Source organism: Biomphalaria glabrata, chromosome 10, assembly GCF_947242115.1.
Source record: "Biomphalaria glabrata chromosome 10, xgBioGlab47.1, whole genome shotgun sequence".
Classification (NCBI taxonomy): domain Eukaryota; kingdom Metazoa; phylum Mollusca; class Gastropoda; family Planorbidae; genus Biomphalaria; species Biomphalaria glabrata.
Window position 1 is genome coordinate 40,092,093 of NC_074720.1, and position 19,429 is coordinate 40,111,521.

Here is a 19,429-nt window from a genome sequence, read left to right on the forward strand (position 1 = left end):
ATAATATGGAATGACAAAGGCTTAGCCCTCAACACCAAAATCAGACTGATGCGCTCTCTGGTCATGGCCACATTCTTATATGCTTGCGAGTATTGGACGCTTACTGCAGAGCTAGAGAGGAGGATCCTAGCAATGGAATTGAGATGCTACAGAAGGATCCTAGCTATCACATTCAAAGACCGCATTACAAATAAAGAGATTAGAGACAGGGTTACTACAGCGAGTGACCCCACGATGACCTGCTAACTATTGTAAAAAAAAAAAAACACACGAAAACTTCAGCTCTATGGCATATTACAAGGTTTTCGGGGCTCGCAAAGACCTTCCTTCAGGGAACAGTACCAGGGAAAGAAGAAGAGGCAGACAGAGAAAGCGATGGGGGGACAACATAAAAGAATTGCCTGGCCTGCCATTGAAAGAGTTTCTATCCAATGCAAAAGACAGAGAGGAATGGAGAAAGACGGTTGACGAATCTTGCGTGGTGCCCCAACGGTCCAACAGACTAGGGGATAAGTTGTGAATGGAAGGACACTCTAGCTAGAGGTTCATTTTTTTTTAAAGACAATACTCTAAAAAATGTTTGTGTATTAAGGGCATTACTGCCACTCCAAGCTGCCCTTTCGATGTCTGCCCAAGGGGCTATTTGGTACCGGCCCATAGGGCATTTGTCCCCGATCCAGCAAAGGTTGTGCGTCACTTAATAACCCCAGTGCGCATGTTTCTAAGTAACATAAAAACAACAACCAAAAAAATAAAATGAATAAATACAAGAACCAAAATTGTAATTATTGATATTATTTGACCTGGTTGTACTGTGTCACAAAACAAATTTTTTTTTATTCGAGTCGCTTTTTCAGCACAACAACAGTGAGACTCAACTAAATATTAGGACAAGAACTATCATTGTCGTCTGCTACGAATTCTGGCCAATCGTTTTTAGACTTTTATGTTTACTCGTGTACAAAGCTTGTTAGGTCATCCTTGTTTGACGTCCACGTGAATATCTCTCTCTATATATATAATTCTCTTCTTCCCTCAACAGTTTAAACGAGTAGTAAGGAGTAAAGGAAAGATCACTCTGCGGATAGTCAACAAGAGGTGGGGGAGGGGGGAGAACACGTAGTCACAAAAGGACCGTTGCAATATCACTCTTTTTTTTTTTTATTTCTACCTCACGTTAAAAAAAGTGGTGTGGGGGGGGGGGGGGAGTAATATCTACTCTGTACTAACTATCGAAGCGACAGAGCAAGTTCAAGAGTTTGGACACAATGGAAAGATCACTCTTTTATTTTTGCAACTCGGACGGAGGGAGTTATCCTAGGTAATTTAAGAGTTTAAAAAAAAGACAATTTTCGTCTGTATATTTCAGGAGATTGGTATGAGTTTTCAAAAGATTTCCAGGACTTTTTCATATATTTTGCAATTTCAGGAGATCTCCAGGACCTCCTGTTAAATCGGCAGGAGGCCGCGGGAAATGTTACAAGTTATAAAATGGTTTAATTTAATAATTTATACACCTAAAATTAGCGCGGGTCCTATAAAAGTGCTGGGCCCACTGCGGTCGCATAGGTTGCAGTGGCCTAAGGTTGGCCCTGCAAAATAGCGGCGTATGGTACGCCGCCGGTCGACTAGTAATCAAAATTAACCGCAGACAAATATTTACCTAGTTTAGATACAGACGTCACTAGTGGATGATCTCCCATCGAGCACATTGACCGCTTCCCATTTCAAAAAAAAAACAAACCCGGAACATTTGCCATACTGCCAGATTGACCTTGGCCCTGAACACGACATTAAATAACAGAATATCTTATGACATGTAACTTGACTAGAGTAAGACAAAAGGGCGGTAACTTCGGAGAAAAAATACCCAGGGAAAAAAACAAACAATTATCTAAATGACAAGCTATAGATCAACAAGGAGTTGGTGAAAAAAAAATTCAACTAGAAAGTTTTATAAATATGAAGCAATTTTAGTTACATACGACTATGTTGCTTGGCAACGAAGTTTAATAAGGGTTGAGTAAAAACTGCAACTGAATCATGCCCAGCATTTTGTATCGAAACAATCTTTCTTATATTTCAAAAAATTCGTGACAAAATCATTTACATTTACAATTTAAAAAATTCGACCTTAAATTACACACACACACACACAAACAAAATAGCTTAGCTAGCCATTTGCGAGTGGTGCGGACCGCTCTGGGCATCAAGTGGAGGGGGCATCAAACTAAGCATAAATTTTCTCATTAAAATCCACGCATTTTGCGTACAAGAAAAAAAGACAAACTACTGAATTTGAAATGTTCATTAGAAATTAATTTACTCTGCTACTTTTGTTATCGGCCCCCGAAAGGGAAAAAGACGCTATTAGTTTTGTGCGGTCTGTCTGTCCGTCCGTGCCGTTTAGATCTCGCAAACTAGAAAAGATAGTGAAAATCCGGCATCATAATATTTTAGACCATTTAAAGTTCTAATGCAACGGCTACTTTTTTTTTCTTTTCTTAAAGCGAAAAATCTAATTTTTGAAATCAATTATGCAAACAGTTTTTATTTTAAATTCACCATTTTTACAACTATTTAATATTAATAGCAACAAACACGAGAGGCTATTTAGTAAGGGAGACGACTATTTACCATATTTTGAACACATTTATTCAAACTGTTTTAGATTTTGTATCAAAAATATTACTTTTTTTTTTTACAATTGTACTAACTACTACATTTAAAACAAAAAATTTTCACTTTTTTTTTTAAGAGAAAAAATCTATTTAGTATATATAAAAGTGGAACATAATTGAAAACAATTAATAAGTAGGTTTTCATATTATCACGTGAACTGCAGATCTGCACTGTAGCGAAGCAACGTATAACTAATTATTTTTTTTACGGAACTTTTTTTTTCTTGAAGCTTTGAATAAGAGATTGACTTTTTACAAAACAATTAGCTCAATTAGATAATCATTATAAGGCAACAGTTAAGCCAGGTTGACATCTAACTTCACATTCACTTTCACCTATCCTTTGGTCTGCTGGACCGCTGGGGCACCACACAAGATCTCTCAGCCTTCCTTCTCCATTCTTCTCTGTCATTTACCTTTGGTGGAATTTTAAAAATGTGAGTCTCAGCTAGAATTCGAACCAGAGTATACCAGAAAGACACAAAGATAAAGGCACATTCCTCGTCCCATATGCTAGGACAAATTTGTACAAATGCTCCTTCTTCCCTAGTGCTATTAGAGCATGGGATGGGTTGCCTGAGCTAGCTAAGAAAGTGCATCAACAAAAAAAATATATATCAAACAATTTATTTCTTAGTGTAAAAAAATGACAACTAAGTAATAGACACTTCTCCAAAGTGAGTTTAATAAGTTCGAAATGACAATAAGTTCTTTAAATGAAATCATATTTTTCCACCGTGAAATGTAATTAATGTTTTTTATTCGGGCTAGATGTAATAAATTAAAGAACTCGTTGACAAATTTAAAAAAAACAAAAAAACTTTTATATCCATAATGGAGTTCAAACACGACCCGGTCATTTAAACCAAAAAAAAAAAAGGAGGCTTGCAGAGCATTTATGTGAACTAAACAAAGGGAGGCTTGCAGTGAATTTATGTGAACTAAACAAAGGGAGGCTTGCAGTGAATTTATGTGAACTAAACAAAGGGAGGCTTTCAGTGAATTTATGTGAACTAAACAAAGGGAGGCTTGCAGTGAATTTATGTGAACTAAACAAAGGGAGGCTTGCAATGAATTTATGTGAACTAAACAAAGGGAGGCTTGCAATGAATTTATGGGAACTAAACGAAGGGAGGCTTGCAGTGCATTCATGGGAACTAAACGAAGGGAGGCTTGCAGTGAATTTATGTGAACTAAACAAAGGGAGGCTTGCAATGAATTTATGGGAACTAAACGAAGGGAGGCTTGCAGTGCATTCATGGGAACTAAACGAAGGGAGGCTTGCAGTGCATTCATGGGAACTAAACGAAGGGAGGCTTGCAGTGCATTCATGGGAACTAAACGAAGGGAGGCTTGCAGTGCATTCATGTGAACTAAACAAAGGAAGGCCTGCAGTGCATTTATAGGAACTAAACGAAGGGAGGCTTGCAGTGAATTCATGTGAACTAAACAAAAGGGAGGCTTGCAGTGCATTCATGTGAACTAAACGAAAGGGAGGCTTGCAGTGCATTCATCATTTCTAGAATGTGAATACATTAATGTATTCTTGACGGGCTAGAGACATCCTGTTTGGAACAGCGTGCACCTATTTATCAATTCCTACTGTTAGCTTACACCACATACATATCTATATATATATATATATATAGATAGATAGATAGATAGATAGATAGATAGATAGATAGATAGATAGATATAGATATAGATAGATAGATAGATAAGATATAAGAATTTTTATTGATCCAATCAAATGGAAATTCAGTTTGACTACAATTGACAACCTCAGCGTAACTACTGTAACAATAACAATATAGATGCAATTACGAACAACATTCACACATGAAAACACTTACACACTCACAACCAGCGCTTTATGAATTAGACTTCTATGTACTTCTCGATGACGTCAGCTGATCTTGTAACACTCTGACCGACAGTGGGATGAAGGGATTTTTAAATCTCTCTGTCTTAGTTCTAATGGAAAGGAGACGACCACTTCGTTCAGATCTTATGTAATATATATATATATATATATATATATATATATATATATATATATATATATATACATATAGGTCTGTGGCTTACACTGTTCTCATAGAAGTAATGTTGGAAGGTGTCTTCTTGATTTCTTTTAAATAAATAAAAGTTGAGCGACCGGATTTCGAACTCGAGAGATAAAGCCGTCTCAACCTCCTCATGCCAACAAACTAACCATTGTGCCAGGAAAGTGCTTATGAAAATAGAAAGTTTTGTTGGTTTAGATATCTATTGATAGTTTCAAATATATCTCTCAAAAGAGTATAAAGGGGACTAATTCAACTTATACCAGCATATCATTTAAGTACAATTTCTTTCCCTTGTTCGAATACCAAATAATATAATTAGTTAATTAACTTATAAGCGAATCTTTTCTATTGATTCTTGTGTTGTCAGGTGTAAGAAATAATTGTGCAAAATTTTAACTTGATCCGAGATTGGGTGTGGGAGAAATGATGTGTACAAACGTATGACCATACAGAGTGAGCTGATATAAGCTTTGTAAAAAGAGACAGAAGAGGAAGTCGCCGTATTATGGAGATATTTTGTATTCATTGATGAAGATTATCAGAAACTATAGTTTTGAACGTTCTATGGAGTCAGTGGCGTGGCTAGGGTGGGGGAGGGGGGTCCAGATTTGAAAATCCCCCGGGCCCACAAATAAAAGGGTCCCAAATGAGTATCTGAAAATTTGTGTTTGCATTAAATATTAAATATTACGCCATTATCTCATGTCATGGTGTCGAATGTCAAAATGAAAGGGCTCCTAAAGAGGTCAAGTCCCACCCGGGGCCCCCAAATCCCTAGCTTCGCCACTGTAGGCACTATGTGAATGTCGTGGGTTCGGTTCTTATGTCCATTTTTTTTTTCTTTCCTCATTTTTCAATGACAACTAAAATATCAATGTTTAGTTTATGATAGCTGGCTCATTGTGAGAAGTGATATCGTAGTTGCGAAAGATGCAGTGTAATAAAGTATTGTCATCTTGCTTCTTCGCATCGATCTCGTTTAAAGGTATGCTAAACCAGTAATGTACATGTACCCGTCTCCCGAGTTGTTTTACAGTATTGTACAAATCTAATTGATATTAAGCTTGAATGCATTAAAAGATGTCCGTAACACCTGAAGACTATCTGGTGAAATATCAAGGCGTTTATTTTACTGTTTACAAAATAGAATTATCCCCCTTTCAGACGCTCTCATAATATTATACTCGTCTTCAAACAGAAAAAAATCAATTTAAAAAATGTGTTTCATTTGTATTATAGATCTATTTAACTGTAGGAAAAAGACAAAAAACAAAAAAAAAAACAGTTTTGGCATTTTTAATGTAACCGTGATCGCATTTTAAATGCATTTTATATTTTTAAAAATGTTGTATGACTTGAATTAAAATTTGAATTCGAGGGCTAAGGCCTCCTGAAGCCAACACACTAACCACTGTACCAGCGAAGTGCTTATGAAAATAGGTTTCATACCTATCTATTGTTAACTTTAAAGGTATAACTGTAATACCCAATCTCTACGCAAAGTAAAAAGGGAACTAATTCAAATTATACCACCAAACAAAAAAAGAAAAACAATTTCCAATAGTTAATTAACTAATTGTAGAATTTTTTTTATGCTCGTTTTGTCAGGTGTAAGACATAATTGTGCATAATTTCAGCTTGATCCGAGAATGGGTGTGAGAGAAATAACGTGTACAAACTTTTGACCAGACAGACAGACAGGGTGAGGTGTAAACAATTGTTTCACTTGACTATGTAGGTCTAATTTAAAAAAAAACAAACAAAAAAACTCTTGTTCTTATATTCAGAGAATCAAAGTAGCCGACGGATCTTGCACACGGATTTTGCACACGGATCTTGCACACGGATATTGCACAAGGATTTTGCACACGGAACAACAGAAGATTCTTGTACTGCTCGCTTAAAATTAACATAATGAGATGGGGGTTGGGGGGGGGGGAGAAGGTTTTTAAGTAGTTGGTCTGGTATAATTTGGCGGGAAGTGATAGTTGAACTACACTTTCATTCATGTATACATAGATAGATAGATAGATAGATAGATAGATATCTAGATAGATAGATAGATAGATATAGATAGATAGATAGATAGATAGATAGATAGATAGATAGATAGATAGATAGATAGATAGATAGATTAGATAGATAGATAGATAGATAGATAGATAGATAGATAGATAGATAGATAGATAGATAGATAGATAGATAGATAGATAGTTGAACTACACTGTCATTCATGTACAGATAGATAGATAGATAGATAGATAGATAGATAGATAGATAGATAGATAGATAGATAGATAGATAGATAGATAGATAGATAGATAGATAGATGAGCTACACAAAACGTTTCCCGGACCAAACTGGCTGAAAAAAAAAACACTTAATGTGGGCTGGTCAAAAGTGAGATGGCAGATAGAGAACTGGACAGTAGGAAAGCTGGACACACAGCGGTGTCAGGTTCAGTTACAGCTCATCCATTTTTGAAGAGTAATTTGATCCCTGTCATAAATGAAATTAGTAAAACACCGCGCCACTCAACACCCTCCGGGCTTACGTTGGTAAGTAGAACAAAAAAAAAATGTCATAAAACTGTCAGTATTTTTGTTTAAATGAAAAATACAACATTATGCCAAGGCTAACACTGTCATGTCAGACAGGGGAGATCAAACAAGAGGGGAGTGAGAGGAACGCCCACGACGTCTCTTGATAGTAATAGTCCTACATTTCTGCTCTGCCCTGTCCATCTATGCCAAACCAATCAGAAACGTACCCGTCCCAACGTCACCTTCAATGTTAACGTCTGCTGTCACAAACAGAAAACATCGTGGACGTCTGCTGATGTGTCAAGGTCAGTTGGAAATCGTTGGGCAGATAATTTCTTTTTACAAAGCTTATATCAACTCACTCTGTCTGTCTGTCTGTCTGGTCAAAAGCTTGTACACGTTATTTCCCACACACTAAATCCTCGGATCAAGTTGAAATTTTGCCCAATTATTTCTTTTACCTGACAACACAAGAATAAATTCAAAAAAAAAATAATTAACCAATTAGTTAATTAATTGTTGGTAATTAATAATGTTGTTTGGTATTTCGAATAAGGGAAAGAAATTGTACTTGACCGGGGTTATGCTGGTAAGATGAATCGTCCCCTTTATAGGTCGCCGCTTTAAAGTAAGTTTGAAACAAACAATACATATCTATGCAATCTTCTATTTTCATAGACACCTCAACAGCAGACTTGTTAGAATGTTGGCTTGAGGAGGCTTGCGTCATGAGTTCGAATTCAGGTCGTTCCATTTTGTTTTTTTACAAATGCTTTAAAAACAAGGTTACAAAGACAGTTTGTGTGGAAACACAAACTAAAAATCGGCCCACGAAGTGGTCCATCCAGGCAGGTAAAAAGGCAGGTTTCAATATTTTCAGAAAAAATATCAGAATGAAATTCTATCAACGGCAAATGACAGAAAAGAATGGAGAAAGAAGGTTGAGCCAAAGGTCCAGCAGACCATGGGATAGGTCCGGGGTCGGCAACCTGCGGCTCGCGAGCCACATGCGGCTCTTTGGATGTGAAGCTGCGGCTCTTTAGTTCCATACGCAAATATTATTAATTTTTCAGAAATTTAAAAAAACTTTCTAAATCGATTAACGAGCATTAGACACAGATTCTATCTTTCAGCCTTTTGTACTCGCTTTTACCGCACCCCATCCTCGTGACACGCCTCGTCGCTGTCGTCAGTCTGTGAAATCTCTCTAATGACGGTTTTAATTTATTTAATAACATAATAAATAATTATTCAATAATTCCATATATATATATATATATATATATATATATATATATATATATATATATATATATATATATATATATATATATATATATATATATATAATTTAATTTGTTGTGAAAACGCTATTTATATATAAATAAATAAAGATTTTTTTTATGAATAAATAGATTAGTTTTTTAAATAAAAAAACTTCATTTATGCGAGTACTTTTTATTGTTGGCAGAAAAAAATGTTGTGGCTCTTTAAAAACTTCGAAATTTTTTAAATTGTTATTTTTGGCTCTTCCGACTGAAAAGGTTGCCGACCCCTGGGATATGTGAAAGTGAAAGAGGAATTAGATATGAGCCTGGCCTAAATGATGTCTTATAATGATTATCTAATTGTTTTGTTAAGGGTCAATCTCTTACTCAAAGTATCAAGAAGTAAAAATTTTCCGTTAAGTATTTTGTGAATAGTGTCTTCCCTTGTGGCTTACGCGATAATATGCAAAAAAATCAAACTACTTATTAATTGTTGTTTTAAATTATGTTCCACTTATGTCTCAGATGAGGGAACAAAACCCGAATTATTGGCCCGAATAGCACAGTCCACAGCAGCCCTTTCAAAACTTAAAATAATATGGAAAGATAAGGGCTTAGCCCTCGGCACCAAAATTAGACTGATGCGCTCTCTGGTCATGGCCACATTTTTATATGCTTGTGAGTCGTGGACGTTGAATGCAGAGCTTGAGAGGAGGATCCTAGCAATGGAATTGAGATGCTATAGAAGGATCCTAGGCATCACATTCAAAGACCGCATCACAAACCAAGAAATCAGAGACAGGGTTACTGTAGCGATCGGAGCTCATGACGACCTGCTTACTATTGTGAAAAAACGAAAGCTTAAAACCTTTGGCCACATTACGAGATCTACGGGGCTCGCAAAGACCTTTCTTCAGGGAACAGTGCCAGGGGAAAGAAGAAGAGGCAGACAGAAAAAGCGATGGGAGGACAACATTAAAGAGGTTCTGAACGAGGCAAAAAAAAGGGAGGAATGGAGAAATATGGTCGACAAATCTTGCCTGGTGCCCCAACGGTCCAACAGACTAAGGGATAGGTAAAGGTAAAGGTATATACAAAATATATTTTTTCTTTAAAACAAAAAAGCTAGCATTTTTTTTTATAAATGTAGTAGTTTGTATGACAGAACTTACTTAAATTAGCAATAAAATTGTAAAGAAAAAACTTTTTTTGACGAAAAATCTAAAACTGTTTGCATTATTTGTTTTTTTAAATACGGTAAATAGTCATCTCCCTTACTAAATAGCCTCCCGTGTTTGTTACTATTAATAGTGAATTGTAAAAGTGGTGTATTTTTTTTTACGAATTTCAAAATTAGATTTTTCGCTTTCAGAAAATAAAAAAAAGTAGCCGTTGCATCAGAACTTTGAGTGGTCTAAAAATTATGAGGTTGGATTTTGACTATCTTTTCTAGTTTACGAGATCTAAACGGGACGGTCGGACAGATCACACAAAACTAATAGCGTCTTTTCCCCTTTCGGGGGCCGCTAAAAAAACGCTAACAGTCAAATCCACCCAGATCATCTTCTTTTTTTTTTAAGTTGCGTCTGTATCATATAAGATAATATAAGATATACCCCCCCCCTTTTTTTTCCTTACTGATCCAAACGAGTCCAAACAAGGGATAGGATCATAGAGTATTGAGAAAGCTAATAGCATTAAATAGCGCTAAACAAAAACAATTGATAAAACTATTTCTAATCGCACAGATGTATTGTTGTTGGTCTAGATCTGTTACAAATTTAATGACATGACTGATCCAAACTAATTGATACGATTACACTTTGTATAAGCTTTGTTTTTTTGTTTTTCTTGTTTTTGTTTCGAGGTTCTTTAGGCCCCGTTTCTAAGTAGAACCTGTAAATGAAATTCAAAACAGAAATCTCTTCCGAGGTTATAGACATGTTAATACATTTATAAAACGCAATTAAGACATTTCGCGTGGCAGTTTACACCAACTACGGCTTTCGGTACTGTGTCCACCACTAGAATGACCATATTAAAGCCAAAAAAACCGAAGCCATGACCAAGTCATGTCACCTAAGGCGAAAATAAAATGTTATAAATGTTGAAACAAAGGGATATAACCAACATAATTGTAAAACTGATATTTATATATGTTGTCCAATCTTTAAGGGTTCAAATCATAGTTACAATAATTGCTTCTCCCTAGCTAGCACGCTACGTCTCTCAATATGTGTCGCTTCTAAAATTTCTATTTGCTGTGTTTAGATAAGAATTTTAATTGTATTAATTATACCTAAATAAATATCGTAATTTTGTGTTTTAAGTACATCTTAATAGAGCAGGGGTTCTCAACCTGTGGGTCGCGATCCCCTTGGGGGTCGCCAAAGACCATTGAAAAAATGGATTGTTATTGTCTATTCTTCTATAGCTGTGTGTGTGTGCGGGGGGGGGGTCGTGGCTAAGTGAGGGATTGTAAAAAGGGGTCGTCGAACATAAAAGGTTGAGAACCGCTGTAATAGAGCCTCTTTCTTTGAATCAAGGAATATTCTAGAGAAAAAGCACAATACGAAATTTTTGTGAATATTAAATATTCATTTACTTTTAGCGAAGGTTAGGCTTAGACTGGGCTAGAAGGCATAATTTATAAAACATTCACAAGAAAAGCGCTTGGTCTAAGTATATATATCGTTCGTTGAACTCAATATCATTAAAATTTAAATTATTTTCTACATTTCTTCTTCCAGCCAGCCTATTGCTGCTGAGTTTTTAGTGACGTACAAGTTGTGTGCTGTTGTTCTTTTATATGATTGCTAAGATAGTTATGTAATTCAATTTGTAATAGGTCTAGACTTACAAGAATAAATCTGTGCGATTAGAAATATTTGTACCATATGTTTTGTTTAGCAGTTAACCATAATTTCACGTTTTAGCTTTCTCAATACGCTATGATCCTAGGCTTCCTATCACCTGTGAATCAGTTCAACAAAAAAAGGGTGGGAAGGTGATAGGGAGAAACATGGCGGCCTCTGAGTCATTCTTGAATGTTGCCGTGATCGCTTTTTAAATGCATTTAGTAAAAACAAAAAGTTGTACGACTTAAATTCCAAGTCTCAAGCCTCCTCAGGCCAACACACTAGCCACTGTGCCAACGAAGTGCTTTTGAACATAGACTTACTTCACAATTCCGACAAAGGCCACATCAATTCTTTCCATGCTGGACTTGTCCGCAGCCTTTGATACGCTAGACCATGAAATTGTGATGGCCAGATTCTCTGCAACTTTTGGTTTAGCAGGAGTCGTCCTAAAGTGGCTTGGATCCTACCTGACGGAACGCACCCAAGGTGTCGTTGTTAGCGGGACGGAATCAACAAGCTTACTTTTGAAGTACGGAGTACCCCAATGATCAGTTCTAGGCCCAGTACTGTTCACTATGTACACATATCCACTCAGCGGTGTCATACGGCCAACCGGCATCTTATACCATTTCTTTGCCGATGACTCACAGTTATACGATTCATCAGTACCCTCAGAGGTGTCGCATCTGGCAGAGAAAATCAGTAGTACCGTTGCAATTGGATGGTTGAAAATAAACTCAAGATGAACGAAGACAAGACAGAAATAATTAAGATTGGCACTAGGAACAATGTCTCAAAAGTTGAAAACACAGATTCTCTCTTTATCACGAACTGCCATGTTCCTTTTGTCCATGTAGTGCGGAATCTTGGAGTTTTCTTCGACTTAACACTATCTTTCGACCCACACATAAGTCAGCTCTGCAAAGTTCTTTATCTGCAGCTGCGCAGATTAGGCCAGATCCGACCATATTTAACAACAGAGTCAACAAAAACGCTAGCTGTGGCATTCATACTCTCCCGCCTTGACTACTGCAACGCCGTGCTAGCAGGTATACCTGATGACAAAATAGCCAAGCTGCAACGTATACAGAACAACGCCTCTCGAATAGTCCTTAAAAAACTAGACAAGATTCTGCTACTACGCTCTTGCGCACGCTCCATTGGCTTCCCGTGAAAGCGAGAATCGATTACAAGGTCGCCACACTTTGTCATCAGTGTATATATAACAATGAGATGCCCTTGTACCTTAGCGAACTGATTACTCCATATGTCCCCCAGAGAGCCCTGCGCTCAATGGACTCAACGCTTTTAATAGTGCCACGTTTCTACCTCAAAAGCTACGGTCTGCGGGCTTTTTCAGTTCACGGACCAAAGGTTTGGAACTCACTCCCCATTGATCTCAGACAGACAACATGCTAAACCACTTTTAAGAAGAATATTAAGACCTATCTGTTTAAAACTTTTTTAGATTAACTGTCATTTTAGCTCTCGTGTTTTTTGTTTGTAATGTTATTACAGCGCCTTGAGCCTACATTTTGTTTGTTAACAGCGCTTTATAAATAAAATTATTATTATTATTATTATAGAAGGTTTTTTTAGTTATCTATCATTATTGCTACCTTATTCTCTGCCCCAAGTATAAAGAGGACTAATTCAAATGAAACCACCGCATCTGTCAAGTACCAGTTCTTACCCCTGTTTTCGATACCAAACAAAATAATTAATTGCCAATAGTTAATTGACTAATTGATTCACTGTTTGTATCGATTCTTGTTTTGTCATTTACAAGAAATAATTGTGCGAAATTTCAACTTGATCCGGGATTGGGTGTGGGAGAAATAACGTGTACAAACTTTTGACCAGACAGACAGACAGACAGAGTGAGTTGTGGTGTAAACTTTGTAAAAAAAAACATTGTCAGTGGAAACGGTAAAGCTTACAGAGCTGTTTGGTAAAGTGAAGTAATCTCTATACAGTCGTTATAACCACGTGACTCAATAATGACGTGTTGCTTGTTTTAAACACTGTTATGACATGATTAGGAATTAGTTATTTGTTTCGGGAATAGGGTAAAGTTTTACTTAGCAACGATGACGTAAAGTTGGTTAAAAAACAAGAACGCTCTAAGTGACGCTAAAAGAAGACGCTTCTTGTAGAGCAGTAGAATAGATATACGGATTTACGGACATAGCTGACATCGGACGATTCCCTTCTTGATTATTAAATATATTTGTAGAACAACATCAGCGTCGACTACATATTTTGATTGTTTCGGCCTTTCACCGGTGTTACTGAAGTAGTTTGAGTTAGGCATTACTTCCAGGCAGACGTAGATCTACACTAGTTATATTTCAAAGAATCAACACCGCGCGGAAGCCTTAACAACACTCATCCTTTATTCATCATGTCATCAGTGATGTCATCGTACCATCACGATTTTGTGAGCTGATTAGATGTTGGCGATAAAGGGTAAAGATTGCTGGGGGGGGGGAAGAGAGAAGTTTATTGCTACTGTGTTAGGGTTATTAGCGTCTGAGTTGCTTCACGCGCTAGACAGAGAGTCTGACATTTAAAACTCGGAGAACCAATAGCTTTGATGTGATGTAATTAAGCATCTAGACAATATATAAGCTGTTCCCTTGGCGATACGTAGATCATCATTTTGAGTGTCAGTTCCTGTCTTGGTTTGTGTAGTTTATGTTTTGCTTTATCTAACGTGTTCTTTCGTTTTTTTCAGGGGCGTATTTGACTGGGGGAGAGGGAGGGTACAAGTGTTTCGCCTCACTCTGTATGTGTATGTGTGATGACATTTCCGTTAGGTGCTCACTTTTGGTTTATCCAGGCCCCATAGGTTTAGGGCCCATATTTGTTGAAAGGATGAACATATGAAAGTTAAAACAGTGCTATGTGCAATTTTTGTCAAAGTCATTTCAACTCAATCTGTCTGGTAAAAAGTTTGTACACGTGATTTCTCCCACACCCAATCTCGGATAAAGCTGAAATTTTCGCACAACTATTCCTTTTACCTGACAACACAATAATCAATTTAAAAATTATTAATTAGCTATTGGTAATAAATTATTTTGATTGATATCTTAAACAAGGGAAGGAATTTGAATTCACTGAAGAGGTGGTTTAAGCTGAATTAGTTCCCTTTATATGTCGTCGTCAGAGTCTTAGTGAACAGGAATCTGATAAATAGGTCGAGACTAGAGAAATAATAGATAACTCTACAATCTTCCATGTTCATAAGCTATCTACTAACAGAGTGGTTACCGTGTTGGCTTGATAAGCATGAGAAGGCCAGAGCCATAAGTCCGAATTCAGGTCGTTCCCCCCTTTTTTATATAAGGCTTGTCTTCGAGTCCGAAGATTAATGAGGAATACAGTATTTCCCGTGGCTGCGCAGCCCCAGCTGTGACCTGCATATTTTGCCACATCCAGGGCAAGCATAACCATTGTCCGCAGGTGGTCGATTTAGATTTTCTTTTCGTCGTCTGCGTTTGTCCTCGGCAGCAGATTTTCTTTTGGTCTCAAGTGTTTATCCCGCGGCCTTCGTGAGTGACCTTTTTTATAAATGCTTTTTTATTGTTAGTCTAGAATAGTCTAGATCTATTACAAATTTAATTACATGACTGATCCAGACTAAGTGGTAGAAGTATGCTTAATATAAGTTATTTATTTATTTATTTATTTATGTATTTATTTGTTTTTATATTTTCTTGTTTTTAATTCAGTTTTTTTTTCTGCGTTGTTGAGATATTAAGTAGGTCGCAAGTGGGTCTGCTCGTCACGTGGACTCCACTAATGATTTATTTTTTAACTTAAAGACAATGTATTATCTTATTATCGGCAACGACTAATTCTAACTTTTGTGACCATCGTCAAGTGACAATTATCGCGTGAACGTTATCAAGTGACCTTTATCACGCGAGGAATCTCATGATTCTCTTCACTACAATGCCAGGGAAATACTATCCTGTTCGTCTGCCAATGTCGCAATTCGTTTCGAATCGATCTATTATTTTAAAAAGGGCAATGTCGTAATAAGTTTTTTTAAGACAATCCTGCCCAAGTTGTTTCCGCTTAGGTCTGCAGAGTTGTCAAGTGTCTTCCGTTGTTGTTTTGTTTTGTTTTGTTTTTCATATTACTTAGAAGTTGCCTGCTTGTCTGGTTCGCGCGTATGACTTATTGGATTGCATTACGAGTACATGGTAGACAGGAACACAGCACAAAATAAACGCGAAAAGACTAACTCTACCCAGTTACAAAATTAAACAAGCAAAATATAGCAAAAAAAAAATATTTTTTTAAACACCATAATACATCACATCAGGGGAAGAATACTGCAAGAATTAGCTCCCTTTTTTCTATTAAAAGGAAGCGCGGTGGCTGAGAGATAAAGCGCTTGGCCTCTGACATTAGTAAAGGCGGTTGGTCGTTGTAGTGGCTAAATGACACCCTCGTTAGGCCACAAAAAACAGATGACCTTTACATCATCTGCCCTATAGACCACAAGGTCTGAAAGGGGAACTTTACTTTTTACTTTTTCTGTATAAAACAAAGTTAATTGATTACCATTTATTGTCATGTATTTCATTAAGGCAATTTCATGCTCTTAGCTTTCTCAATACGCCATAATCCTATCACTTGTCAGGACCAGTATCTGGGTGATCGCTTTTTTAAATGTATTTTTGTGAAAAAAAAAGTATGCGACCTGAATTCGAATTCCTAAGCTTAAAGCCTTCTCAGGCTTCTCAAGCCAACACGGTAACCACTCTGCTAGTGAAGAGCTTTGGAACAGTGAAGTCTGCATAGTTATCTATTGTCCTATTTTATGTTTGTGTTAACCAAGCCTTAGAAGACGACCTAAAAAGGGGACTAATTCAGCTTATATCACCACTTCAGTACTATTTCTTTCCTTTTTTTGAGATACCAAACAAAATGATTTATTACCAAAAGTTAATGAACAAATTGGTTAATATTTTAATTGATTCTTGTGTTGTCAGATAAAGGAGATAATTGTGCAAAATTTTAGCTTGATCAGAGATTGAGTTTGGGAGAAATCACGTGTACAAACTTTTTACCAGACAGACAGACAGAGTGAGTTGATAAAATTTTGTAAAAAAACAACAACAACACTAAAGCGTCCTCGTCACTAAACAATATGGTTGTCGTAGAATCCAAAATGCCAACTGTCGATAAAATCAAACAACTTCCACTATCCATACCTCCGTGGCGTCACTAAATGTCGCGTTCGTCATATACGATGGGCCGCTAATCGCTCATCTAAATATAGAACATTACACTTAGAAATGTACGTCACGAGGTGAAAGTTTGCCTCTAATTATTTATATACTTGCCCAATTAAATTGAACCCCATTTTTCTTAATCACTCCAGGACGAATGCCATAGCAATTTCCGGCACGCGCGGGTCACGTGTCGAATCAAAGCAAAAACGTATCCAGTACAATCAGACCAGCCCTATACAGCTTCATTCAGCTCTGTAGTCAGACGTTTCGAGGGGAAATATAGCACAGCGTTATGGGCCGGATATGACCCGCGGGTCGTAGGTTGACCATCACTGCTAAATGAAATAACATACAATCTAAAGAAGCAGACTTTGGTTACGACACAAAGAATTTTGTAATAATAGCTGTATTTCTTTAAAAACAAATATCATCCAGACGTTTAGTTAATAATTTAGATGCATGTTTTATCTCATACGGGAAAAAAAATAGAACTTATGCAGAGAGCTCAAACTAAATTATTAATTATTTCTTAATAATACAATAACTAAATAAAGTCAATTCTTTATATTTTAGCGGGTCCACACAATTTTGTAAGAATACGTTTCATTTAATAATGCCTTTATTCAAATTCAAGTCAGAACATCGTGGAGGGTTTAACATGCATACGGATTTCTAAAACGGCTCTATCGATTTACCTAGAAATCAAACAGTTGAAGTATATCGCTAAGAAAAGAGTTACTAACTCGTTGGCCACAATGAGAAAACTCTAGTTTGCACACAACAAGAATCTGGGTGAATTTTACAGTAGTCGTTTTTTAAAAGCATTTATATTTTTAAAAATGGCTACAGTGACCCCTGTCTCTAAATCTATGGCCATATTACAAGATCTTCGGGCTCACAAAGACCTTCCTTCAGGGAACAGTACCAGGAAAAAGGAAGAAGAGGCAGACAGTCGATGGTAGGACAACATAAAAGAATGGACGGGCCTGCCATTGAAAGAGGTTCTAACTAAGGCAAAAGAGAGGAATTGAGAAAGACGGTCATCGAATCTTTCATGGTGCTCCAACGGTCCTACAGATTAAGGGCTAGGTAAAGGCAAAGGTATAAAAAAAAAAAAGGGGGGGGGGAAGGACCTGAATTCGAACTCGTAACTCAAGCCTCCTCACGCCAACATTCTAACCACTCTGCTAGTGGGGTATGTATGAAAATAGAAGATCTATAACTTGTTTCAAACTTACTTTAAAGCGTCGACATATTATTACTATTATAGCGTTTATATAGAGCTACTTTCATCCTTATAGCATGCTCAGAGGGTATCTAGGAGTTGGTTTTCCATGCTGCCCGAGTCGGCTGTCGAACCTCGAGCCCCCTTCTAGGTAGTAGCCAAGCCAAGCCAAGTTCAAGCGCACTTGGCCTCTCGACCACGCTTCCCACATATAAAGAGAACTAATTCAACCTTTACCACCTCCTTAGTCGTGTACAATTTCTTTCCCTTGTTAAAGATACTAAACAAAATAATTAATTATCAATAGTTAATGAACTAATTGTTGTTGTTGTTTTTTTTTTTACTGATTCTTGTGTTGTCAGGTAAAAGAAATAATTGTACAAAATTTCAGCTTGATCCGAAATTGAATTTGGGAGAAATAACGTGTACAGACAGACAGAGTTGATATAAGTTTGTAACAAGCAATAGAAAAAAGATTTTCTTTTTACAAAAACAAAGCTTATCTAAGAAAAAAGTGTCAAAACGTTATAAAGGGGATTAAATCCATATATACATGCACATCTCTAATTAAGTAGCATTTATTCCCCTTATATTATACAAAATAATTAACCACCAACAAGTAATTAACTAACTGGTTAATGTGTTTTTTAAAATTTATTCATGTCTCGTCAGTCCCAATAAATAATTGTGCAAAGTTTAAGCTTGATCCGAGAATGGGAAACGAAAAAAAATATGTTCAAACTTTTTACCAGACAGACAGACAGACAGAGTGAGTTAATATGAGCGTTGTAAAAATATAACCACTTTAAATGGAACCTTAAAAAGTCATTGCGATACTAGTTGTGTGTGTGTTTTAATATTCCCACATTACAGCAATTAATTATAATAACCTCGTGACCTAATAATGACCTGTTGGAAACACGCGACCTTATAATGACCTGTTAAAAACAAGTGACCTAATGCTGACCTGCAGGGAAAACGCGTTGTAATAATGGCAATAATGACCGATCCGGACCACGTGATATAGCAATGATCTTTAAGAACCACTTGACATAATAATAATGACATGTTGGAACCACGTGACGTAATTGAGGTCACTTACCTTGGTCCCACATGTAGACGAACCAGAAGAAACACATGGCTAGCAGTGACATCTTGGATGTACCCGGTCCAATAGCCCAGCAGACGACAATGGCAACGAATTTTTGGCGGAGTTTGGTTATGTCACTCGTGCCTCCAGGAATAGCCGTCTGCTGGGACTGGTCTGCAGCTCGCTCGGTTGGGAATAGCACTTGATAGGCGGCAGCGTGAGGGAAGCACTGGCTAAGGATGGGGGGGAGGAGGAGAAAAAACTATGTGAGATGTTATAATCTTACAAAGGTTCATCTCTATTTTGATTGGTTTCGTCTGCTATAGCTGTGTGTGTGTGTTGGGGGAGGGGGGCAGGGGAAGGGTTTTTTAATGTCACGTGCATAGACTTATATATACTATATCTAGACTGGACATGGACATCTTTTAACACTACAAAAA

The 19,429-nt window shown here is 36.9% G+C and overlaps 1 protein-coding gene across 1 annotated transcript in view; it reads right to left on the reverse strand.

The window, feature by feature from the left end:
* The window catches only part of LOC106062918 (uncharacterized), a 66,316-nt gene extending 47,168 nt beyond the window's left edge, over positions 1-19,148 (reverse strand). Inside the window, exon 1 of the mRNA XM_056044367.1 lies at positions 19,002-19,148. Coding sequence (XP_055900342.1) covers positions 19,002-19,053 — 52 coding nt within the window. The 5' untranslated portion in view covers positions 19,054-19,148. The remainder of the gene's footprint in view (positions 1-19,001) is intronic.
* Positions 19,149-19,429: the final 281 nt, after the last annotated feature.